The 26,055-nt window shown below is 44.4% G+C and overlaps 1 protein-coding gene across 8 annotated transcripts in view; it reads left to right on the top strand.

Annotated features, from left to right (window-relative positions):
* Positions 1-26,055, top strand: part of LOC110502345 (EMAP like 4) — an 83,862-nt gene that overhangs the window by 35,417 nt on the left and 22,390 nt on the right. For 2 of the 8 annotated variants that reach the window (XM_021580292.3, XM_021580289.3), the window contains exons 2-7: positions 12,113-12,295; positions 17,853-17,994; positions 18,688-18,909; positions 21,399-21,539; positions 21,880-21,905; positions 23,925-23,960. In XM_021580292.3, coding sequence (XP_021435967.3) covers positions 12,113-12,295; positions 17,853-17,994; positions 18,688-18,909; positions 21,399-21,539; positions 21,880-21,905; positions 23,925-23,960 — 750 coding nt within the window. The remainder of the gene's footprint in view (positions 1-12,112; positions 12,296-17,852; positions 17,995-18,687; positions 18,910-21,398; positions 21,540-21,879; positions 21,906-23,924; positions 23,961-26,055) is intronic. The other 6 variants (XM_090216678.1, XM_021580293.3, XM_090216677.1 and 3 more) reach the window with 3 other exon arrangements.

The raw sequence follows: 26,055 nt of genomic DNA, 5'->3' as shown, positions 1-26,055 counted from the left end.
AACAAAACCTTTTCCTCCTCAGGAGACTGGAAAGATTTGGCATGGGCCCCCAGATCCTCAAAAGGTTCTACAGCTGCACCATTGAGAGCATCCTGAATGGTTGCATCCCCGCCTGGTATGGCAACTGCTCGGCATCTGACCGTAAGGCGCTACAGAGGGTTGTGAGAACGGCCCTGTTCATCACTGGGGCCAAGCTTCCTGCCATCCAGGACCTACAGTGGGGCCAAAATATATTTTGTCAGCCACCAATTGTGCAAGTTCTCCCACTTAAAAAGGTGAGAGAGGCCTGTAATTTTCATCATAGGTACGTACACTTCAACTATGAGAGAAAAAAAATCCATAAAATCACATTGTAGGATTTTTTATGAATTTATTTGCAAATTATGGTGGAAAAAAATAATTTGGTCACGGCTATTAAAAACGTCAGGCCAAGGTAAGCCTACACAATTCATTTGATTTTTTTTCATTTGGGTTTTTGCAATATTCACAATGCAAAAAATTAATGGCGGTGTAGAGTATAACTCAGGCTAGTAAAACGCATTTCGTCAACAACACACTCCGTGGCGAACTGGGCGTGGCACTGGGCATGGCATGAGGTGGAGAGAGACACAGAAGAGAGAAAAAAAAAATGTAATGGCTCAGGCTGTAGATGGAGTGAGACAGAGTTAGGTAGAGAGAAGGAGGGGGGTGTCATAGATCATAGCGGTGTGTCCATAAGTTCATGGTCTCAGTAGGCCTGCAGGGCTGGGGTGGGTGGTTCTGGGAGCCGGTTAAGGTGTTACTAATTCCTGGCTTTGTGCTTGAACGAACATGGCCATAGCCACGCAGTACTGCACCAGTCCATGCACTGCTGGTCAATGAGTAACTAGTATGTTTGTGTGTGTAATATGTAACAATGTTCAACAGTTTATATTTAAGCAATAATGCTTGAGGAGGTGTGGTGTATATGGCCAATATACCACGGCTAAGGGCTGTTCTAATGCATGACGCAACGCAGAGTGCCTGGATACAGCCCTTAGCCATGGTATATTGGCCATATACTACAAACACCTTGAGGTACGTTATTGCTATTATAAACTCTAACCACCCAGTTTATAACAGTTGATATGAGTAATTTCTATACTGTGTGTGTGTGTGTGTGTGTGTGTGTGTGTGTGTGTGTACAATGTGTATGTAGTGAGGAGGCACTCTTAGGGCTGTGGGAGAGGTTAGTAGGCCAGTTGGTATTCTGTCTTCTTATTACAACACTTTAATTTGGCAAATGCTGTCCCTCCCTTTTTCTTTTTCCCTCCCTCACTTCTCACCGACGTTCAAGGTACTCGTCGTACCCCCTCTTCCCCGTGCCGCCTTTCTTCAAAGTACACACCCTCCTCAAATGAAAGAAAAACATACATCAACATGGTGTTGAGTGAGAGGCAGGAGCATGAATGAGAAAACAAAGTCACCGATTACAGATCTAATCTTTATTTCTGTATTTTCCGCTCTCACTATATCATACACACAGATTTACACATGCATAATTATAGGCAGACATACACTACCATTCAAAACTTTGGGGTCACTTAGAAATGCCTTTGTTTTTGAAAGAAAAGCACATTTTTTTGTACGTTAAAATAACATCAAATTGATCAGAAATACAGTGTAGCCATTGTTAATGTTGTAAATGACTATTGTAGCTGGAAACGGGTTACATTTTTTACATATTTTTTATATCTACATAGCTGTACAGAGGCCCATTATCAGCAACCATCACTCGTGTTCCAATGGCAAGTTGTGTTGGCTAATCCAAGTTCATCATTTTAAAAGGCTAATTGATCATTAGAAAACCCTTTTGCAATTATGTTAGCACAGCTGAAAACTGTTGTGCTGATTTAAAGAAGCCTGAGGCTGGGATTTTTTAAAGAATAAAACTAGCCTTCTTTAGGCTGAGCTGAGTATCTGGAGCATCAGCATTTGTGGGTTCGATTACAGGCTCAAAATGGCCAGAAACAAATACATTTCTTCTGAAGCTCGTCAGTCTATTCTTGTTCTGAGAAATGAAGGCTATTCCATGTGAGAAATTACCAAGAAACTGAAGATCTCATACAACGCTGTGTACTACTTCCTTCACAGAACAGCGCAAACTGGCCCTAACCAGAATAGAAAGAGTGGGAGGCCCCGGTGCACAACTGAGCAAGAGGACAAGTACATTAGAATGTCTAGTTTGAGGAACAGACGCCTCACAAGTCCTCATCTGGCAGCTTCATTAAATAGTACCCGCAAAACACCAGACTCAATGTCAACAGTGAAGAGGCGACGCAGGGATGCTGGCCTTCTAGGCAGAGTTCCTCTGTCCAGTGTCTGTGTTCTTTTGCCCATCTTAATCTTTTCTTTTTATTGGCCTGACTGGGATATGGCTTTTTCTTTCCAACTCTGCATAGAAGGCCAGCATCCCGGAGTTGCCTTTTCGCTGTTGATGTTGAGACTGGTGTTTTGCGGGTACTATTTAATGAAGCTTCCAGTTGAGGACTTGAGGTGTCGAATCAAATTTTATTAGTCACATGCGCTGAATACAACAGGTGGAGGGAGACCTTACAGTGAAATGCTTACTTACGAGCCCCTAACCAATAATGCAGTTTAAAATACAGATAAGAATAAGAAATAAAAGTGTCAAGTAATTTAAAGAGCAGCAATAAAATAACAACAGTGAGACTATACAGGGGGGTACCGGTACAGAGTCAATGTGCGGGGGCACCGGTTAGTTGGGGTAATTTGTACATGTAGGTGTAGTTATTAAAGTGACTATGCATTGATAACAACCAAGTAGCAATGTTAATGTTGTAAAAGAGGGGGGGGGGGGGGGGGGGGGGGGGGCAATGCAAATAGTCTGGGTAGACATAAGATTAGATGTTCAGGAGTCTTTTGGCTTGGGGGTAGAAGCTGTTTAGAAGCCTCTTGGACCTAGACTTGGCGCTCTGGTACCGATGGTGCAGCTGTAGAACCTTTTTGAGGATCTGGGGGCCCATGCCAAATCTTTTCAGTCTCTTGAGGGGGAAAAGGTTTTGTTGTGCCCTCTTCACGACTGTCTTTGGACCATGGTAGTTCGTTGGTGATATGGACACCAAGGAACTTGAAACTCTGTCGAGCAGCAGCACAACCAGGTGGACTGGGTACAGCAAGGAGTCATCAGGCCAGGTAGTCCCGAGGCATGGTCCTAGGGCTCAGTTCCTCCAAGAGAAGAGAGACAGTTAGAGGGAGCATAATTAAATTCTCATAGGACACCGGAGAAATACTCCAGATAAAGCAGACTGACCGTAGCCCCCCGACACAAAGTATTGCAGCATAATTACTGGAGGCTGAGACGGGAGGGGTCGAGAATACCGGGTCTGACCCTCTTGCCTCCAGAACTGCCTGAATTCTTCGGGGCATGAAAACGTCGGTCAATTGGTATCAAGGGACCTGACGTGGGCCAGGATGAGATTCCCCACACCATTAAGCTACCAGCCTTTGCCGTTGACACCAGGCAGGTTGGGGCCATGGACTCATACTGCTTACGCCAAATCCTGACTCTGTCAGCAGCATGACGCAACAGAAATTGCGGGGAGAATATATTTTTTTCAATAATTCTCCACTCCTCAATTGTCCAGTGTTGGGGATCATGTGCCCACTCAAGCCGCTTCTTGTTTTTAGCTGATAGGAGTGGAACCCGATGTGGTCATCTGCAATAGCCCATCCGTGACCAGGACCATGTGACGCACTGTCTGTAGGAGCAAACCATTTTCATGAACTGGGTGGTGTACCTAATAAACTGACCACTGAGTGTATGTCAATGGATTCCCTTCAAGCAGCAGAAGTATGAGCGAGCATGTGGCGAGGTTTATAGAAGGAAAGGACAGATTCCAATAAAGAGAGGGATGGTGCGAGAGAGTAAGATGCGGAGAGTGACCTTGTCAATGCATGGCTGTGCTCCCACGTCATTATGAAAGCTAAAAACTCAGACTGAAGTGTGTGTGTGTGTGTGTGTGTGTGTGTGCACGCGCGTGGTAGCTTGTCTGCGTTTGTGCATATGTATTTTTTTTTTTTTTAGCTTACTATAATACTATCTATTGCCTGAGGCTGGGATCATGAATCAGCACATAGGTGCACACTACTTTCCCACGTTCTCCTACTGCCCCTCCTTAATCTCCTTAATCTCTCCCTCTGTGTGAGTGAGAAAGAGGGTGTGTGTGTGTGTGTGTGTGTGTGTGTATTTTACCATGTTGAGCAGTATGGTTTCTCTAACCCAGTCCCAATGCAGACTCTCTGTCCCAGCGTGTCCAATGAGATGACCTGAAGGCATGGTTAAAACATACTGAGTCCCGAGTGATCTCTGACACTATCTAGCATACTGTGTGTGTGTGTCTATACATGGAGATATACCTCAGGGGACAGACGCACAACGAATTACATGTGAATATGTAAATCCAGCATGGCTGTCCCTCCTTCATTAAAACCTACAGTATGTGAAGGAGTGGGATGAAGAGATGGAAGGAGGGGGAGGAGAGAGTCCTCCCGTAGCAAATGTCTGTCAAACACTGATAGGACAGTGACCTGGGCTGGGAGAGAGCAGAGGCCATGACTGCAAAAGTATTCCATACAAAACCAGGACAATAGAAGTTGATTTTGGGAATTTCATGAAAATGTAATCCATTTAAATGTTCCTTTGGAAGAAAGATTTGTTGACATATATTTGACATTTTTGTATCTAAAAGCATAATTGAGAAATAATTGCTCAAAGTTGGCATATCTCACATTTTGGGCTTACCCAGGCCTCCTAATGTTTCATCTGTAGGTGCTACAAAGCAACAATTGGTGTCATATTACGCGCTACCATTTTCTCTATGATATGAGTAGTATTTTTATTTCAATAACAATATTTATGAATATAAAAAATATATAAACGTCAAAAGTATCATGAATTTTTATCGGATATCTGGATTTTCTTAATACATGCGTTTCTATTTTAAATGTACGTTTTTAACCTGAGTACTGCTGCGCGAGGGAGAGAGGCCAGTGTGAGATGGGACCGTGAGAGACGCAGTAACGTTGCCAAGGCAACTCGGCTACAGCCTAGACCTAGCTAACTTGTAGCAGCCACAATGTTATTTATCATCCCATATAACAGGGCCCGTCTTGATTGGAGTAGCCAAGCTAGCTGTAGCTAAGCTAAACAGCTACATGCTGCGCCCTCTACCAAACCCCATTCAGAGAAAAACAACAGCCTACCTGTTGGATGCTCATTTGGAGCATACTCATTTCGCAAGTTTTTGAGATCTCACTCCACTTGCTACACATTGAACCTCTTTGCTGCTTTGATTGGCCAACATAAACAACAAGCTACACATGTGAAGGGTACTGGAAGCTACTGGAGGCTAACAGATGTTTTTGTTCTAAATAAAAACTACTGAACAAAAATATAAACGTAACGTGCAACAATTTCAATGATTTTACTGGGTTACAGTAAATCAGTCAATTAAAATAAATTCATTAGGCCCCAATCTATGGATTTCACATGACTGAGCAGGGGCGCAGCAATGGGTGGGCAGGGGAGGAATTAGGCCCACCCACTGGGGAGCCAGGCCCATCCTCTGGGGAGCCAGGCCCAGCCAATCAGATATTTTTTTTCAGCTCTAAAGGGCTTTATTACAGACCAAAATACTCCTCAGTTTCATCAGCTGTCCGTGTGGCTGGTCTCAGACAATTCGGCAGGTGAAGAAGCCGGACGTGGAGGTCCTGGGCTGGCATGGTTACACGTGGTCTGCGGTTGTGATGCCGGTTGGACGTACTGCCAAATTCTCTAAAACGACGTTGGAGGCAGCTTATGCTAGAGAAATGAACATTAAATTATCTGGCAACATCTCTGGTGGACATTCCTGCAGTCAGCATGCCAGTTGCATGCTCCCTCAACTTGAGACATCGGTGGTGTTGTGTGACACAACTTCACATTTAAGAGTGTCCTTTTATTTTCCCCAGCATAAGGTTCACCTGTGTAATGATCATGCTGTTTAATCAGCTTCTTGATATGCCACACCTGTCAGGTGGATGGATACTCTTGGCAAAAAAAAGCTTACTAACATGTTACATTTTGGGGATCTTTTATTTTAGCCAATGAAACATGGGACCAACACTTTACATGTTGCATTTCATATTTTTGTTCAGTATAGATCAGTGGTTCCCAAACTGTGGGACGGCTTTCAACTGACTCTTGAAAGTTGTCATAGTAGATTGTAGGCTTGGGCGGTAATGCCGGGGTATTTGGTAATGGCCATGGAAAAGTTTTTAATACTGTTGAAACTATTTATTTTGAAGTTTAATATTTTAAAAAATATATATTTTTAGCTATTAAGGAAATACCTGGAGTCAACACTTTTACATTTTGCATTTCAGTGTATTTTTATCTCTGATCTGTAAAGATATGTAGTAAAAGTCTTGTTGTAACTGTGGTGTTTTGTTATTAACAAGATGGCAGTGATGGACATCAGAGTCTCGGTAAGTATATATATATTTGATTGATGTGTGTGGCGAGTTTGTGTGTGGGGGGGGTGGGGCGTTGTTCCCTGTCCATGTTTGTGTGTTGTGTGCCACCAGCTCAGTGCTGTAGTACTTGCTATTGTTTCACATCAAAGTCAGTATCAAAAGAAGGCTAGAGAATAGAGTCTTCAGTGAGTTTACGCTGTAGCCTACACTAACACTGAATTTCACACCCCCTGGCTGCTTGATTCAGCCCTGTATCACATCTAAGCAGGGATTCAGATAGACAAATGGATAGACAAACTATGTCCAATAATGAGGTCAAAGCCTTTCACCCTGCAAGGAGAGGGGGCACATGTTTTAACAGTACAGGACAATATAGACTGATGGAGAGCAAGAAAGAAAAGACTGTTCCTCCGTCCCCAGGATTCACCCACTGAGCTCTTATCACAGCTGTGTGGATGAGCGTGAGTCTGTGGGCGCGTTTGTGTCTGTGGCCTCCCTATCAGACAAGATGAGTAGTCTCAGCACCGTAGCTCTCTCAGACCCTCTCAGCTCTCCTCTCACTGAGTAAGCATTTTTACTGTTAGTCTACACCTATTGTTTTATGAAGCATGTGACTACTAACGATTTGATTTGATTGGTCTCTGTTTCGGGATTGAGTGCCTCGGCTCTCTGCTGGTCTCCGTGTCTCTGTGATAGTGGTCTGGTTGATAGCTTTGTACTAAGGCTTAAGCTATTTCCCCTGGTCTTGTCTTAGTCTGTTTGATGGTTGATTTACATTCCATGTAAGAGTAGATTGGTGTATGGCTGTGTATTCTCTTGAGAGCCAGGTCTGCCGAAGGTGGCCTTTCTCAATAGCAAGGCTATGCTCACTGAGTCTGTACATAGTCAAAGCTTTCCTTAAGTTTGGGTCAGTCAGTTTTCAGGTATTCTGCCACTGTGTACTCTCTGTTTAGAGATTTCTAGTTTTGTTAATTCTTTCCAATGTGTCAAGTAATTATCTTCTTTTTTTTCTCATGATTTGGTTGGATTTAATTGTGTTGCTGTCCTGGGGCTCTGTGGAGTCTGTGTTTGTGAACAGAGCCCCAGGATCAGCTTGTTTAGGGGACTCTTCTCCAGGTTAATCTCTCTGTAGGTGATAGTTTTGTTATGGAAGGTTTGGGAATCGCTTCCTTTTAGGTGGTCGTAGAATTTAACTGCTCTTTTCTTGATTTTGATAATTAGCGGGTATCGACCTAATTCTGCTCTGCATACATTATTTGGTGTTTTATGTTGTATACAAAGCATATTTTAGCGGAATTCTGCATGCAGAGTCTCTATTTGATGTTTGTCCCATTTTGTGATTTCTTGGTTGGTGAGCGAACCCCAGACCTCACAACCATAAAGGGCAATGGGTTCTATAACTCACTCTTTTTTTTCAGAATCACGTTTATTCGCCAAGTACATTGACACAGTTTACATACATTAAATACAATATAGAAAATAGCTAAATGAGCAAATGTACAGTATAAATACACTCTTACTCACTCGATCACTCTCTTTCTCTCGCTCTCTCCCTGCCACTGTGGTCTGCTGCTGCCCAGCCATCTAGGGCACAGTAACTGCCCACTACCTCTGCTCACTCGGTCTGCGCGCATTCGTGTGTACGTACGTGCGTGCGTGTGCAGGCGTGTATGTGTGTGTGCCATATTACTAGCATTCTGTGCACATTCTTAAACCCTTTTTTTAAATTACCTTTATTGGCCAGAAACTGCTCTTTGCGCAAATATATTAAAGGTTAGCTTGATCTGTTAGTATCACAAACATTGTAAAAATGGTTTGGCCTTTGGATGAGCTTTTATTGTTTACCATCGTTGAATCCACTTTTTGAGTTCGGGGTTAAGTCTTCTCATTGTTTAACTTGTTAATACTTTGCTCTAGACTTTTATGACTGTAAATGTTTTCTCTTTAGCACTTTTAAATTGTGACTGTGTTTGCACAGTGTTTTTTTTTTTTTTTTGTGTGTCGGTGAGGGAGTTCAAATTCCTTCTGAGTAGAGAGGAGGGTTCATCAGAACCCCTTTAACAGGCTAGCCTTAGAGATGAGGCCCTCTCACTGTCTTCACTACAAATTACCCCAATTCCGTCCAGCAATCAGGACCTAAACCACAGCTCGGCTTGGCAGCAGCCCTGAGCCTGAAACCCACTTCTCACAAATACTGAGCAGCTGAACTTTCCCTGTATTTATATTGTAGAGGCATGGAATACCTTCATACCATGCCTGTGCCATCCTGTGATATACGGTATTACCGGCAGTGCACACAAGGGATATCTTTTGTTGTTGTTGTTCAAACATAAACCGTCAGAATGCTAACAAATGCTACGAAGACAGAAAACTCAGCTCATACAGTTATGCAAGTATCTCAAAACACAGTTTGCAGCGTGCACAAAACAAATATTAGACCGCAGGGATCTTAATTCAGGAAGGAATTGTCTCTACTGCTGTTAACAAGCTTGATCTAGCACTTAAGCTAATATTAGCCCTCAGATTACAATGAAGAGCAAGACGTGCTGGTCTGTTCTGGGCCAGCTGCAGCTTAACTAGGTCTTTCTTTCTTTGCAGCACTTGACCATATGACTGGACAATAATCAAGATAAGATAAAAATAGAGCCTGCAGGAATAGTTTTTTAGACTGTGGTGTCAAAAAAGTAGAGCATCTCTTTACTACAGACAAACTTCTCCCCATCTTTTCAACCATTGGATCTTTGTTTCGACCATGACCGTTTCCAATCTAAAGTTACACCAAGTAATTTAGTCTCCTCAAATTGTTCAACAGCCACACCATTCATAACATGATTCAGCTGAGGTCTAGAACTTAGGGAAAGATTTGTACCAAATACAATGCTCTTAGTTTTAGAGATATTCAGGACCAGTTTACTACTGGCCACCCATTCCAAAACTGACTGCAACTCTTAAGGGTTTCAGTGACTTCATTAGCTGTGGTTGCTGACGTGTAAAGGGTTGAATCATCAGCATACATGGACACACATGCCCTTAGCAGGTCCTTTGTAAAAATAGAAAAGTGAAGCGGGCCTAGAGTGCTGCCCTGCGGTACACCACACTTTACATGTTTGACATTAGAGAAGCTTCCATTAAAGAAAACCCTCTGAGTTCTTTTAGAGAGGGCTCTGATTCCATGATATGGCAGTGGTTGAAAAGCCATAAAAACATAAGTTTTCTCAACAACAGGTTATGGTCAATAATATCAAAGGCTGCACTGAAATCTAACAGTACTGCTCCCACAATCATTGTATTATCAATTTCTTAGTCATTTGTGTCAGTACAGTAGTACATGTTGAGTGCCCTTCTCTATAAGCATGCCGGAAGTCTGTTAATTTGTGTACAAAGAAATAGGATTGTATTTAGTCAAACACCATTTTTTACAACTGTTTGCTAAGAGCTGGCAGCAAGCTGATACGGCTGCTGTTAGAACCACTAAAGGCCACTTTACCACTCTTGGGTAGCGGAATGCCTGGCTTCCCTGCACAAACACTTTTTTATTTCGGCTCAGATTAAAGATATGATGGATAGGAGTGGCTATAGAGTCAGTTATCATCCTCAGTAGCTTTCAAGCCCTCATGCCTGTGTTTTCCACTCTTTTTCACTTCCCATATTTTTTCAGTGGGGCCTTAGGGAAGTCACCAGATGCGACAAGTACGCCTTTACAGATAAGCAGAAATCCAACTCTGGAACTATGATATGCCCGTAGAGTATTTTTATGTTCAATAATATATTGAACAATTTTGCAAATCAAATGTTTTTATATTTTCAATATTCATAAACTACTCATTACAGAGCAAGCGTTAACTTCATATGACACAATTGTTTTCATTGTAGCACCTACAGATTAAACATTATGGAGTCTTTTCATGCATGAGTTCCAAATATCTTGGTCGCCCCAGAGTGATTGATGATAAAATATATAATTATGCACTCACGGTTTCAAAATGTGATTGTTATGCAGCAGGACAGTTAACCCACGCTGCCCTCAAACCAAGCCACGCTGCCTGCTAATTATCTATAGACTGTTTCAGCTTGAGAATAAAAAAAAAATTGTTGCAAGTTTTATTTTCTAACAGTTTAAATTGAGGTGTGTTGCGCTTCCTCATAAATTCACATAGAAGTAGCCCGTTTCACAGTTGTGGACAATACATGTTTGAGGCTTTACTGAGAAGGACAAACTTCTCTTTTCAACCTAGAGCCTAAGCACTTCCCCAGTGTTTCCCCAGATCAAGTATGCAAACATTTGCGCATCTCCAGTCAGAAAATAACTTACAAACTTTTTCCCCCTGGCACATTTTCCGGCTGGCACACACATTGCCTTCATTGTTGTTTTCCTTAGAAACGTACACCATGTCCAAAGTACATGTCCAAAGTTATTATTACTATCAAAGTAAGTGCCTTGTTACGTTATCTTTATAGTATGGAGCATAAGTATTTAATGTTTTATTCTCATGTTTTCAAGTAGTGACAAATAAATCATTCTGATACTTGCATATATTGTAATGGACACGTATGATGTGTGTAAAATACTTTTTGGATGGTTGTACTGATTATGATGAGCGAATGCTAAGTTAAATGCCAGATATGGGTGGCTCCATGTTTGTTGACATACAATGCATTCTGGTTGTCACGTAAACGTCTGTCAGACCAAAGATGTTATAACAAAACGAGGTGAAGGGATCTAAGTCAGTTCACTCGACTGACTTAGATTGAACTATCGTTACTCGGGGTTGCCAGCCCCCCTTTCCAGGGGTTTTGTTTTTATTTAGCTTATACACTTCTGTGTTTGCACCCCAGGTATTGATAAATCCCTCATCATAGTAATATTTCCTGTATCATATAACCCAATGATACCTTCCCCCTTTTCTACCCCCCCCCCCCCCCCCCCCATCGACTTGAAATCCCCCACAAATTAAATTAACCCCTCCCACAATCCCCCCTAAAATGGGGTCACCTGAATCTGGCAACCCTGTTTAGCTTTCACGCTATGGCTAGAGTAGGCAGTAGGCTTGTATTTGGGGTGATGATCTGTGAGGTGATAACATTTCATTTGCTTTGTGATTTGTCAAAAACTGTAAATGACTTGTCAAGCCATGTGCTCCTGTTCTTGTCTACACTGTAACACGTACATTGAAGATTGCTGAAAAGTAGCCAAACTAAATTCATATTTTTGTTTTATAGTGAATTAAATTCTGTGAAGAGGGAGTTTTTGCTTGTCAAACGTAAACAAACATTTAAAAAATGTAGCTGCTGTTAGCTTAGCTGACACGCATCTCTTTTCTAAACAACATTACATTTCTCCCTTGCCCTCGCCAGAGAAGTGGTACATTTGAAGTTTAGCTGTTGGGTCGCTAACTTAATTTTTTTGTCAGCGCAATCTGTTTGTTGCATCACACGTTCTGTTGCTACCGTTCCAATCACGTATTTGCGATGGTACACTGCAGGGGGCCATTCAACAATGATCACAATTATGTGATTGTACACGTTAAAGGAGGCCTGGGTAAGGCCAAAATGTTTGTGTGGGTGGATGTCTAAACGTGTGTTGTCTACCGTCTCTAACCCCGTCTCCTCTCTGTAGATGACAGTATCTCAGCGGCGAGTGCGTCTGACGTGCAGGACCGTCTGTCGTCTTTGGAGCTGCGTGTCCAGCAGCAAGAGGATGAGATCACCGTGATGAAGGCGGCGCTGGCCGACGTGCTGCGACGCCTGGCACTCTCCGAGGACGCGGCCACCACCGCCAAGAAACAGACTAGCACCAAAGGTAGTCAGTCACCCCTGAACTGTCTCTGTCGTCACTGTCACCATCTGAGGCACTCTCATGATTATACCTTTTTGTTTTTGTAAACCCTCAGAAATCTCCATGGGTAGTTTCTCAATACCTGTAAAGGACAGTTTTATAAGCACCTTCTCCCCACCATAAGCTGGTCATGCACTGTCAAATCCATCTGCACTAGCTTCTGTTCCATTTACCATAACTTCCTTCCAGCAATGGACATTCCATTAATCTCCACTTTCCCAATGGCTCGTTCAGCCCCTCTCCTCTCCCTTGCATTTCTTCACCAGGTCGTAGTTGTGGAAGAGAGTGTTATCCTGTATTCCTCCACTTGTTTACGTTAAGGAAGTTCAGGATGGAGCCCCTCCAACCTTGACCCCTGGCTTTTATTAGCCTCTCACACCTACACACAGCAACACATGATTACACATCCCATATAATCACAATCTAACACTATATTCTCGATGACAAATGTACTCTGCTCCATTTTCTCTCACACGATAACCCAACCTCTGGTTGACACATGAACACCGTGCCGTAGCCATTCCTCTCTCTAAGCTCAGTGATAAAGTGGAGGCTGATATACCCAGCCAGCAGTAGGACAGAGAGGAGGGGAAGGGAATTCCCAGCTCTCAAAGAGGGAAAGAGAGCGAGAAAGAAGGTGATTGAACTCCATTTTAGAGACAGAAAGGGAGAGAAGGATATTGCATTGAGAGAGAGAGACGCTGAGACACAGAGAGAACGACACAGACAGAGAATGTGTGTCGTGCCCATGGTCATTGGGGAGTATCTGGGTTCTGTAATCGGGCTTCAGTAATAACCACCACTCACTCACCTATAGCCTGGCTAACTAACTTCAGTCCTGTCTATCTGCACACAATAAGACCCTCTATCTTGTGTGTGTGTGTGTGTGTGATCAGGGGGACCTAATTGTGGAAAGTGGAACATTATCTGTGTGTATGGCGACTCTGCAGCCTTTTCCTGATATTTTGACTTTCTCCAATGGAACCAATTACTGTATATGATCATGTGGATGTGTCTCTCTGGGTAGTGTCTTGGCTGGGAAACCATGCATGGGTCCTAGATAAAGAAAGATCCTGGCCCCGTTAGAATACTTTTTTATTTTTTTAAATGCGTCCTTCCTTCCTTTCCTGAGGTAACCACTGATCCAGCATGTATAGAGTGAGAGCAAAGATTCCATCTCAATGCTTTCACTTTTCCAGTCATGTCAGATTACAGTTCCTCCAAGGAAATAAGGCTGCACTTGAAAAGTATTGGAACAGGACCCTTACTGCTCATGAACGGCAGGATAGGAGTTACTGTATTGTGTGACTGCACTCGCCCAGTGTCACCCTTGCTTAGCTCTTTCATGCCACGTCCCCTCTACACCCCTATCCCCTCTGTCCATCATCTGTCACTCCTCCCTCCAGTCCCCTCTGATCCCTCGTTCCGGTCAGCTCTCCATTCTTCCGGTCACCTTTTTTAAAATCTCATTATGGCGTCACTCTCTTACGTCACTCTCTTACTTATGGTCCATCGCCATAACGGCGACCCCTGGCAACCCCTTGCTGTGTGTGCTTGCGCGTACTACTCTAGTGAGTTAGTCAGCACTCCTGGCACATTGACATTGACTGATGTTATTTAGGGGTTATGGAGTTGATGTGTTATGGCATTGGCAGTTTGGCACGTACAGTGGAAGAGCTTTCTGTGCTTTAACTCTGTTGTGCTGCTCTTTCGGTGCGTGGGCAGTAATCTGGGACTGAAGCAGACAGGAAGCAAAGGAAATCACATGGTTCAGTTTAGTTTCTCTGCAGACACCCATGCTCTGACTTCAAAGCCAACTCTTCAGAGTATGCAAACCTCCACTGCCCCACATATATACACACACACACACACACACACACACACACACACACACACACACACACAGAGCACGAAGGCACACGGCCCCTTCCTGCTCTTGTTAACTTATTCAAGACCCAGAAATATCTTCCTCTCTCGTTCAGTCTTTCTTTCCCCTCTATCACTTGCATTATTGGCCAGCACTGTATCCCTTTCTCTCATTCTCATTTTTGTAAACTTTTCTCATTTTCCAGCCCCCTATCTTTATCTTTCCAGCCCTCGTTCTTTCCACCCTTTTCCCCCAAATCTTTCTCTTTTCCAAATAATGTATTATCATGAATGATGAAGCCAAGGCATATGAAGGCATATGAATTGTGACACTATGAACACTGCAGACACACACACACACACACACACACACACACTCTGGCTTGGGGCTATCCTCCAGTTCTACAGACCTATGCATGCATCTAGGCATGTGTGCACACACGCGCGCACACACAGACACACAAACCTGTCAATCACATGGCTTCGATGGGAGAGAGAAACAGGTTTTTGAGATCAGGAAGCCAGGTTGATGGATGAAGACCCTCCCTCTCCCAAGGCATCAGTCATTATGATATGCAGTGCCTTCAGAATGTATTCATACCCCTTGCCTTATTCCACGTTTTTGTCGTGTTGCAGCCTGAATTTAAAATGGATTAAATAGATTATTCACAAAATACCTCATAATAACAAAGTGAAAACATGGTTTCAGAAAGGGGCGTGAATACTTTCTGAAGTCTCTAGAATGGGATTGATTTTGGTTGACCACTCATTATACTCGTTGACTCTTCCTCTGGCCTTGTGTACCAGCATTTCCAGTCTTTCCTCAAACACACTCAGGCTGTCTTTTGTCTTGATGTTGAGGGGGAGGGGAAAATACTGGTGAGAGGAGGGAGGTGGTGGGGGCTGGTGGATGGGGTAGGGAGGCCACCTCTTCCACCATGCGGTGTCTGTTTGTGCTTGGGGGGTAATGGACCGTGAAACTGGGCCTTGTGCCACTGGCACGGAATCAGGCTTTCACTGGGGCGCCACGTGCCCCCAAACATAACCCTGCCCCCCACACATCGTAGAGAGGAAACACGTCTCACCGAGTGACGGTCAGCTGTGTGTCTGCCCGTTCCTTCGGTGCGGTATGTTTTGGGGACCACCCGTCGTCGGCGTCTGACTGCTGACATTTTTTGGTCGTTTCTACATGTAGAATTGGCTTGCAAATGACGTCCGCCACTCTGTTCAGAGGTGCTAAGTGTTCTCGGCTGGCAAACGCTGCTACCGTTGTGTCTGTGCCTTTTACAGAAGTGGCATAGAAGCTTCATTGGGAGGAAGGATGTTTGTTATGCTTTTTACATCTGCTTTCCCTAATATTTCCTTTGTTCTCCCATGGATTAGACTCTTCAACCATGTCTGTTGAGCAGTCATAATCTCATACTCTGTTGTTCAACCACTCCCCCTCCCTTTTAATCCCCATATACTGCTGTAGACAGTTTCTCTCCTGAAGCTTCCGGTAATAGGTTACCCGAGGAGTCGGCAACCTTTCTCGTGCGGAACCCCGATTTTTATCTTACTATTTCTACCAATCTGCGTGCCTGTTGTGGTCTTCATATGCACATTTTCATCTAACAGTTTCATTTAATTCATAATAACGTCTTTGTATCTCAAAGTCATTGTCATGTGGTTAATCCAAATCTAAATGAAAATGATACAAACCTAAAGAAGTAACTTCTATTGCCGACTAAGTACAACAAATAAAAACATTGCAGTCTGCAGGTAGAACATATCCTATTAATCGCATTGGCTACGCATGGCCTGTCTGCAGCAAACTTGAAACATTGTATCAACTTGGGTCCAGAGGAAGCGCACACTAGCAAACGTGCAACGTTGTATAAAATATAGCGCAAAAGGGATGAGCTCATCAGGTAGACTCATTTTATGACGTTTCCACTGGATCGGAACATGGCCGTTTTTCCCTTTCACGCTGAGAGGGTTTTCAAATAGTTTTCAAATACAATTGAGGAACTATTGTCATTCTCAACAGCTGTAAAAACAGACTTTGTTTGCTTACTGTTTGAGGTGAAGAAAATATTACTTTGAAAAGCTCCACAGTGGTGGTGCGTTAAGCCTATCAGAAATACCATCAGATCCCCAAATGGGCACATTTAGGCTATATATATATTTTTTTACCTTTATTTAACTAGGCAAGTCAATTAAGAACAAATTCTTATTTTCAATGAGGGCCTAGGAACAGTGGGTTAACTGCCTGTTCAGGGGCAGAACGACAGATTTGTACCTTGTCAGCTCGGGGATATGAACTTGCAACCTTTCGGTTACTAGGCCAACGCTCTAACCACTAGGCTACCCTGCCTACATTTGCGAGCAGGCCAGGTAGCCTATAGTCCAAATTCTATGCGTAATCAGGTGCATGTCCTTACTCAACATTGACAGTAGTGCCCCAAACAGAAGACTGACTACATTGACAAAACTCGTAAATGGAACGAAATAAATCCAAACTTAGCGTAGGTTGTGCACTCTGCAAACAACGATGTCCACTCTGCCAATGAGACCGGTAAAAAGACTGAAATAATAATATAGTGAATGGATGAACAGAAGTGACCACAACCAAACAAACATTGTAGAAATGATAGGAATGAACGGTAAATGTAGGCTACTACTGGTGATGCATGCAAGGGGGACTTGATATACACTAACAATCAAGGCAAACAATTCACACAATGAAGTTATGAAACGATGAATGTGCACAAATTGGCGGGGGGGAGAGAGAGAGAACGTTCTGGAGAGAGACGTGCATTTTAGCCACACTCCCCTTCTTGGACTGTGCCATGCACGCGGCCCCGCAATGGATTAGTCTCAGCAATGGATTGGTTCACTGACATGGGTTGCGAATCAGACAGGCGCCTCGTGTGCCGTTAAAAAAAAATTATAATAATGTATTTGCTACTGCTCGACCAACAGCCTATCGACCAGTCGACTAATTGGGGTCAGCCCTAGTAGACAGTGTCTCCTCTCTCTCACGTGCTCTTTCTCTCTCGCTGTCTCGCTCTCTTTCTCTCTGTCTTATACATAAACTCCTCCCATTGTATCCTGATGTACAGGTAACAGCCAAAATAAAGGAAACGCCAACATAAAGAGTCTTAATAACAGGACGTTGGGCCAACGAGCCTCCTGAACCACTTCAATGCTCCTTGGCATAGATTCTACAAGTGTCTGGAACTCTATTGGAGGGATGTGACACTGTTCTTCCACAAGAAATTCCATCATTTGGTGTTTTGTTGATGGTGGTGGAAAACACTGTCTCGGGCACCTATCCAGTATCTCCCATAAGTCTTCAATTGGGTTGAGATCTGGTGACGGGGAGAGAGAGACACGCACACCATTTAAACCCCCTATGCTCCTTTGAGACCCTCTTTCAAAGTCACTGAGATCTTCTAGCCTCGCTAGCCAAAATAATGGGCAACTGGGCATTTTATACATGACCCTAAGCATGATGCAAGGTTAATCATCTCAGGAACCGCACCTGTGTTGGAAGCACCTGCCTTCAATATAATTTGTATCCTTCATTTGCTCAAGTGTTTTGGCAGTTACTTTTATATACTGCGTCGGTTTTACTGTCCCCTCTGACTGTGCTCTCTCCTGCCCATTGTAGGCCAGACTCCCCTGCGCGAGGCCTACTCTATGTCCTGCATCGCCAACGGCAGCTCCAGCAGCCGCAAGCCCAGCCACAGAGACCGAGACAGCTCCACAGTTTCCGTCACCAGGAAGGATACCTTCTCCTCAGCTGCCAAGAGGTACTACACACTCGTAAAGTTACATACGCTACACACACACACACACACACACACACACAACATTCAAAAACAGTCATTGCACAACTCTAGACTTGCTTGTATCAGATGGGCAGCCATTGTTGCAGAGCCTGTATTGATATTTTTTTTGCTTTGAAACGCCACATTAATTCCTCCCAGAAAAGAAACTGTTGAATGTTGATCACGTGTTTAACTTTCTCCCTTGCAGCTTGCAGTTATTCAGCAGAATAAAGCCTATACACTTCCCTGGTTCTTTCAGGACAATGACGTAGTGATGGAGTACCTGTCACCGCATGTAGCTAAGCCTATGGCTAAGCATTGCTGAGCACGTCCTCGATGAGTAACTAGATATTAATCAAATATACTGACCTCAGCTATTCACTGCTTATGCAGGAAGTTGAGGCTTTGCAGGTCTCTCAGTAGTGAAGGCTGAGGGTAGAAGTTGCCCAGATCTAGGATCATTTTACCGTCAACGGTGTCCTGATATACCCCTGTGTTTCGTTATTTGTCACTATTTGTCCTCCTATATATATCCCACCTGTTTGTGTACCCATGTCTCTACTGGTTGTGTCCCCATGTACCCATGTCTCTACTACTGGTTGTGTCCCCATGTCGCCACTGGTTGTGTTCCGCTGTTTGGTTATCCTCTGGTTGACCCCCTGGTTGTCTCCACAGCGGTCAGACAGCGGAGAGGAAAAAGGACAAGCCTCAGATGGAGGGCATCAAGGAGAAGGAGGAGTGGCCCTCCCAGCCCAACCAGGCTAACGATAAACCCTCCCCTGCCAGCCCCGTACAGCCCTCTCCGTCCCCCTCCGTCTCCAGCCACCCCCCATCACCCCACCCCCCTCAGTCCCAAAGGCAGGCCCCGGAGAGCAAGGGCACCTCCCCAGCCAAAAGGTTCCTAAGATTGCCCACTTTGATCGTCGATTGCCCCCCCCCCCACCTTACCAATGCAATGCCCTCCGACACTCTGAATGCTCATGACTTTAGCTTTTACCCTTTGACTGGTTGGCATGCTTCTTTAGATCACTTTCATTTTTGTACCCATTTTGGTTATTAACCTATTCTCTCTCTTCTCTGTCTCTCACCTGTACTTTCAGCAATCGTTCCCTGTAGAGACTCCGCCACTGCAGACCTTAGCTTCTCAAACTGCATCACTTCTTTTTTAGACTAGTAGGAATGGTTAGCATTTGACCCTTCTGCACTCATCTGCAACAGTTTGAGCCCTCTCTCCATTAGGAATAGGAGAGGCCCTATCTGTCATGTACTAGCTGTGCTTCGTACCATTCAGGACACCCACTCGGATGCATACACACACACACACACACACACACACCAGCCCTAGACTCTCACACACACGCCAACACACACGCTCCAGACCGACTGCTCTCACTAATCGAAGCACTGCCTTCGCACTCATTACCCATAACACAGATCAATATAAATTATTCTCAGAAACATTGAGAACCAATTAAGTTTCACAAAGAGTACCCGTGAACCCATCGTTGCCCATTAGACTGGGCAAGTGACAGGATATTAGTCAGGGCCGCTGCTGTGCCAAGAACGTTAGCCCGGAAAACTCATCCGCTGGCAAGTGTGTGTGTGTGTCAAAAAATCTGAAATGGGCCAGGCTTCTAAGCAGCGCAGTGCACAGTCGGGGCTCTTTCTGGGGATGAGTATTATAGGGTGATATTTAACTCTTAAATGGTCCTTTCCCATGCTATTCAATCCTCTGGTTGGATTGAAAGTATCAAGTGCGCTTCTGTTCCTATTTTTGAAGATGTGAGTGGACCATTCAGGGCTTTTAACCAACAGACACAGAGTGTACAAAACATTAAGAACACCTTCCTAATATTGATTTGCACCCCGTTTTGGCCTCAGAACAGCCTACATTCGTCAGGTCATGGACTCTACAAGGTTTCGAAAGCGTTCCACAGGAATTCTGGCCCATGTTGACTCCAATGCTTCCCAGAGTTGCGTCAAGTTGGCTGGATGTCCTTTGGGTGGTGGACCATTCTTGATACACGTGGGAAACTGTTGAGTGTGAAAAACCCAGCAGCATTGCAGATCTTCACACACTCAAACTGGTGTCCCTGGCTCCTAGTACCATACCCCGTTTGTGGGTAAGACGTACAAATGTACACAACCCATGTCTCAATTGTCTTAAGGCTTAAATATCTTTCTTGAACCTGTCCCCTGCCCTTCATCTACACTGATTTTGAAGTTCATTTAGCAAGTGACATCAATAAGGGATCGTAGCTTTCACCTGGATTCGCCTGGTCCGTCTGTGTCATGGAAAGGGCAGGTGTTCTTAATGTTTTCTACACTCTGTAGAGCAATGATACTGTACCAGTACTGCGTGCGTGCGTGCGTGCGTGTAGTAGGGTTATGGAGAAATTCTGTTCGGGCTAGGTTGTTATTTTCCCGCCAAATTCCATGCAGGCAGTTAGAATAAGCAGAGGATGTCTGGGTGTCTTTACCTTCCTGTCCCTGTCTCTCCCTCACCGCACAGTAGATAAGGAGAGAGTACAGACTCTGTAAATGAAGCAGTGTAACGTTGTTAAACCACCACCGCTCCCCCAACATTCAGCCCCAGTCCTATCTGCCCCCTCAGTGTCACTATGGCCCCCTGGAGGTAGAACAAAACGCCATGTTCTTCACGCTCATGCTCTTTCTCTCTCTCTCTCTCTCGCTGTTCTCTCGCTGTTCTCTCGCTGTTCTCTCTCTTCTCTAGCCATTCTCTAAACCTTCCATTCTTCACTTGACTTGCAGTGTTATTCTTACAGCCAAACTCACTGACCTCCTCTGTCTGCTGAAGCCTGGGGAGGGGTTTGACTTGTTCTGCCAGCCTGTGTGTACTAACCTGTGACTGGGGTGGGCTTTCCCCTGTGTGCCCGGCTACATCAGCAGGTATCGATTCTACCCCTGAGGGTTGCCTGCTACTCACCTGGGTACCTCCTGAGGCATCTGTATCTCTGCATTTGCGCGCGTCTGTTTCAGGTCCAGATTAACCCTAAAAAGATGCGTACCATGAGTGAAATAATTCCATTTGAATTAAGTGCATTAAAGGTACAGTGTTTTTCTTTTCCTTGTCAGGTCACTTGGTGGCCTGGTCAGGTTCAGGCTCTGGGCTGTACTTTTAATGTATATGGCATAAAACTGCAACAAACAAAAATATGTAGTTCACCGTTGCACACTTTTAATGCACTTTTTACAGTTCCACTAATTGAACAAATTCAAGAAACTCACCATGACACTCATCCATACTCCAGCTTTCTTTCTGTCTAGCCAACTGTCTTTCTCTCTTCCCCTCTCTATCCGTCTCTGTGGTATAAAACAAACTGTTTATTTTTTTTGTGTGCACTCTGTACCCTCTGTGTGTGTAGGGGTCACAGTGCGAAGCGAGGCACGGGAATGGAGCGTTCACAGAGTAGTACCTGGGAGAGTGGCGAGGAGAGCAGGAACAAGCTGGTGAAGGCTGCTTCCACCTCCAAACTGCTGGCCAAGGTGGTGAAGAATGCAGACAAGTGAGTGGCTGATGGGACGCGCTTCACAAATCTGTTGTAAACATAGGTGTGAAAGTGTAATGCAAGTACGGTGATGCACAATAATTGAATTCCGGTCTATGTTTTGTACTAAGAGGTGAGCCTGCATTTCGTTTATGGGGTATTCATTAGCTAGAGTTTCTTTTCAGATAGTGTAATATCATCCAAGAATCGCCCCTTAATTCCCTATATTGTGTTCATCCAAAGTCCCTCCCTAATAGAGAACGCTGTTAAATTGGCCCAGCTGTCAGATAACCTTTACTTGTTTTGTACTCTCAAATCACAGTCTGACCTTGATTGTTATTTCTCCATTCTCGTCCAGGCATAAAGACCCAGTGATCAGCCAAGGTGAATATACTCTCTCTTCTAAGTTCGTCATCCACCGCTGCGTAATGGAACCGCTAGAGCTACAGTGGGGAGAACAAGTATTTGATACACTGCCGATATTGCAAGTTTTCCTACTTACAAAGCATGTAGAGGTCTGTAATGTATACCATAGGTACACTTCAACTGTGGGAGATGGAATCTAAAACAAAAATCCAGAAAATCACATTGTATGATTTTTAAATAATTAATTTGCATTTTATTGCATGATATAAGTATTTGATACATCAGAAAAACATAACTTAATATTTGGTACAGAAACCTTTGTTGGCAATTACAGAGATCATACGTTTCCTGTAGTTCTTGACCAGGTTTGCACACACTACAGCAGGGATTTTGACCCTCTCCTCCATTCCTCCATACAGACCTTCTCCAGATCCTTCAGGTTTCGGGGCTGTCGCTGGGCAATACGGACATTCAGCTCCCTCCAAAGATTTTCAATTGGGTTTAGGTCTGGAGACTGGCTAGATCAATCCAGGACCTTGAGATGCTTCTTATGGAGCCAATCCTTAGTTGCCCTGGCTGTGTGTTTCGGGTCGTTGTCATGCTGGAAGACCCAGCCACGACCCATCTTCAATGCTCTTACTGAGGGAAGGAGGTTGTTGGCCAAGATCTCCTGATACATGGCCCCATCCATCCTCCCCTCAATACGGTGCAGTCGTCCTTTCCCCTTTGCAGAAAAGCATCGCCAAAGAATTATGTTTCCACCTCCATGCTTCACGGTTGGGATGGTGTCCTTGGGGTTGTACTCATCCTTCTTCTTCCTCCAAACACGGCGAGTGGAGTTTAGACCAAAAAGCTATATTTTTGTCTCATCAGACCACATGACCTTCTCCCATTCCTCCTCTGGATCATCCAGATGGTCATTGGCAAACTTCAGACGGGCCTGGACATGCGCTGGCATGAGCAGGGGGACCTTGCGTGCGCTGCAGGATTTTAATCCATGACGGCGTAGTGTGTTACTAATGGTTTTCTTTGAGACTGTGGTCCCAGCTCTCTTCAGGTCATTGACCAGGTCCTGCCGTGTAGTTCTGGGCTGATCCCTCACCTTCCTCATCACCCCACGAGGTGAGATCTTGCATGGAGTCCCAGACCGAGGGTGATTGACCGTCATCTTGAACTTCTTCCATTTTCTAATAATTGCGCCAACAGTTGTTGCCTTCTCACCAAGCTGCTTGCCTATTGTCCTGTAGCCCATCCCAGCCTTGTGCAGGTCTACAATGTTATCCCTGATGTCATTACACCCTCTCTGGTCTTGGCCATTGTGGAGAGGTTGGAGTCTGTTTGATTGAGTGTGTGGACAGGTGTCTTTTTATACAGGTAACGAGTTCAAACAGGTGCTGTTAATACAGGTAATGAGTGGAGAACAGGAGGGGTTCTTAAAAAAACTAGCAAGTCTGTGAGAGCTGGAATTCTTAATGGTTGGTAGGTGATCAAATACTTATGTAATGCAATAAAATGCAAATTAATTACTGAAAAATCATATAATGTGGTTTTCTGGATTTTTGTTTTAGATTCTGTCTCTCACAGTTGAAGTGTACCTATGATAAAAATTAGACATCTACATGTTTTGTAAGTAGGAAAACCTGCAAAATCGGCAGTGTATAAAATACTTGCTCTCCCCAATGTGTGTACTGCGGTATACCGACACAATTGGCACATCTGTTGACAACCAGATCGTTTATTAATTCAGCTGTACAATAGGATGGGATATAGCCCTAAAGTGTGCTCTCGTTGGGCTTATGAAAACGCTGTGCTGTACTGTAGGTTTGAGAGTATATTTTTTAGGTAAGAGAAGAGCTGTATTTCAAAGCCTTAGCGTCTTGTTGTTCTTTTCAAACATGTCCCCTTTCCTTCCACATAGTCCTTCATCCTATTGTGTAGACCCAACTAGTCATCGTTGCTGTCTTCAGATCATTCTAGCTCTTCTCCCCTGTGTACTATCGTTGTGTGTGAGTGACATTGTTTCTGTCTCATGACCAGCCAAAATGTCAACCCGTGAGAAAAACAGCCAAGCAGGTAAGTTGTCAGATAGCGAGGAGAGCTGCCAGCCTTGGGACGAGCGCTTGCCCCACCCTCTCTGCTTTTTGGCTTGTCTATCTAACTCTGACATTCTCTTTATCATGTCAAACACAGACAGAATCTCTCTCTTTCTCAATCCCCCCCCTCCCTCTACCTCCTCACCCTCCTCCATTTATTGTCATCAGGCGATGCCCGACATAAAAGGCATAGCTGTGCCAGTATGCCCTGCCCCGCCTTTGCCACTTAGCAGAGTGTCGTCTGGTTAAAAGTCTCCCACTCTTGCTCAGAAAGGTTGCTTCTGGTCATGTGAGGAAGGTGGTTGGTCCTGAGTCTGCTGGCTGGGGTGCTCGTTTACCTCCACAGACACACTTTGGACTGGAATTCAGCTAGTTCAACGAATTCAGCCATTTCCTGGCATTATTGACCACAGACACAGTACATCTGGAGAGTATTCAGGCCACTTGACTTTTTTCCCGTTGTGTAACGTTACGGCCTTATTCTGAAAATTGATTAAATAAACATTTTCCTCATCAATCTACACACAATACCCCATAATGACAAAGCCGGTGCAACCTGTTTCCATTTATCATCCTTGATGTTTCTGCAACTTGATTGTAGTCCACTTGTGGTAAATTCAGTTCATTGGACATGATTTGGAAAGGCACACACCTGTCTATATAAGGTTCCACAGTTGACAGTGCATGTCAGATCAAACACCAAGCCATGAGGTCGAATGAATTGGCTGTGGAGCTCCGAGACAGGACTGTGTCGGGGCACAGATCTGGGGAAGGGTACCAAAATATTTCTGCAGTATTGAAGGTCCCCAAGAACACAGTGGCCTCCATCATTCTTAAATGGAAGAAGTTTAGAACCCCCAAGACTCTTCCTAGAGCTGGCCGCCCGGCCAAACTGAGCAATCGGGAGAGAAAGGCCTTGGTCAGGCAGGTGACCAAGAACCCGATGGTCACTCTGACAGAGCTCCTCTGCAGGGATGGGAGAACCTTCCAGAAGGACAACCATCTTTGCAGCACTCCACAAATCAGGCCTTTTATAGTAGAGTGGTTAGACTGAAGCCACTCCTCAGTAAAATGCACATGACAGTCTGCTTGCAGTTTGCCAAAAGGCACATAAAGGACTCTTAGACCATGATAAACCAGATTCTCTGATCTGATGAAACCAAGATTGAACTCTTTGGACTGAATGCAAAGTGTCACGTCTGGAGGAAACCTGCATGGTGGTGGCAGCATCATTCTCTGGGGATGTTTTTCAGTGGCAAAGATGAACGCAGCGAAGTACAGAGAGAAAACCTGCTCCAAAGCACTCAGGACCTCAGACTGGGGGCGACGGTAGAGGCAACGCAGGAGTGGCTTCGGGACAAGTCTTTGAATGTCCTGGCCCAGCCAGAGTCCGGACTTGAAACCGATCGAACACCTCTGGAGACACATGAAAATAGCTGCTCAGTGACGCTCCCCATCCAACCTAACAGAGCTTGAGAGGATTTGCAGTGAAGAATGGGAGAATCTCCCCAAATACAGGTGTGCCAAGCTTGTAGCGTCATACCCAAGTAGACTCGAGACTGTAATCGCTGCCAAAGGTGCTCCACCAAAGTAAAGTGTCTGAATACCTGTTTTTGCTTCGTCATTATGGGGTTATGGGGATTTGTGTGTAGATTGAGGGGGAAAAAACAATGTAATTAATTTTAGAGTAATAAAGCTGTAACGTAATGTGGAAAAAGTGAAGGGGTCTGAATACTTTCCGAATGCACTGTGCAGTAGGGGGAATGGATTAGTTAAGAAGAATACTGCAGACAATGGCTAAACTTATTACAGTGTCCAAGGCAGTGTGTTGGCCTTTAGTGATACCAGTACATTCTGACTAGTAATAACTAGGTAGGTCCTGGGATTAATTCTGGCCCTTCAGTTTGAGTCTACTGTATGCTCCTCCTCAATCTGGGAAAACTGGAAGAAAGCCCTCGCTCTATTTTGTGAGTTTGGCCCCCGTCCAACCATCTCCCTTTCGTCCTCTCTCACTAGGAGAGTAGAAACACACACATTCCACTGATCCCTGTCTACCACTAATCTACCCACCCTCA

Source organism: Oncorhynchus mykiss, chromosome 23, assembly GCF_057628025.1.
Source record: "Oncorhynchus mykiss isolate SJ-2025 chromosome 23, ASM5762802v1, whole genome shotgun sequence".
In the NCBI taxonomy this organism is placed as follows: domain Eukaryota; kingdom Metazoa; phylum Chordata; class Actinopteri; order Salmoniformes; family Salmonidae; genus Oncorhynchus; species Oncorhynchus mykiss.
The sequence above is the reverse complement of the archived record's forward strand: the minus strand, read 5'-3'. Positions and strand labels throughout refer to the sequence as shown.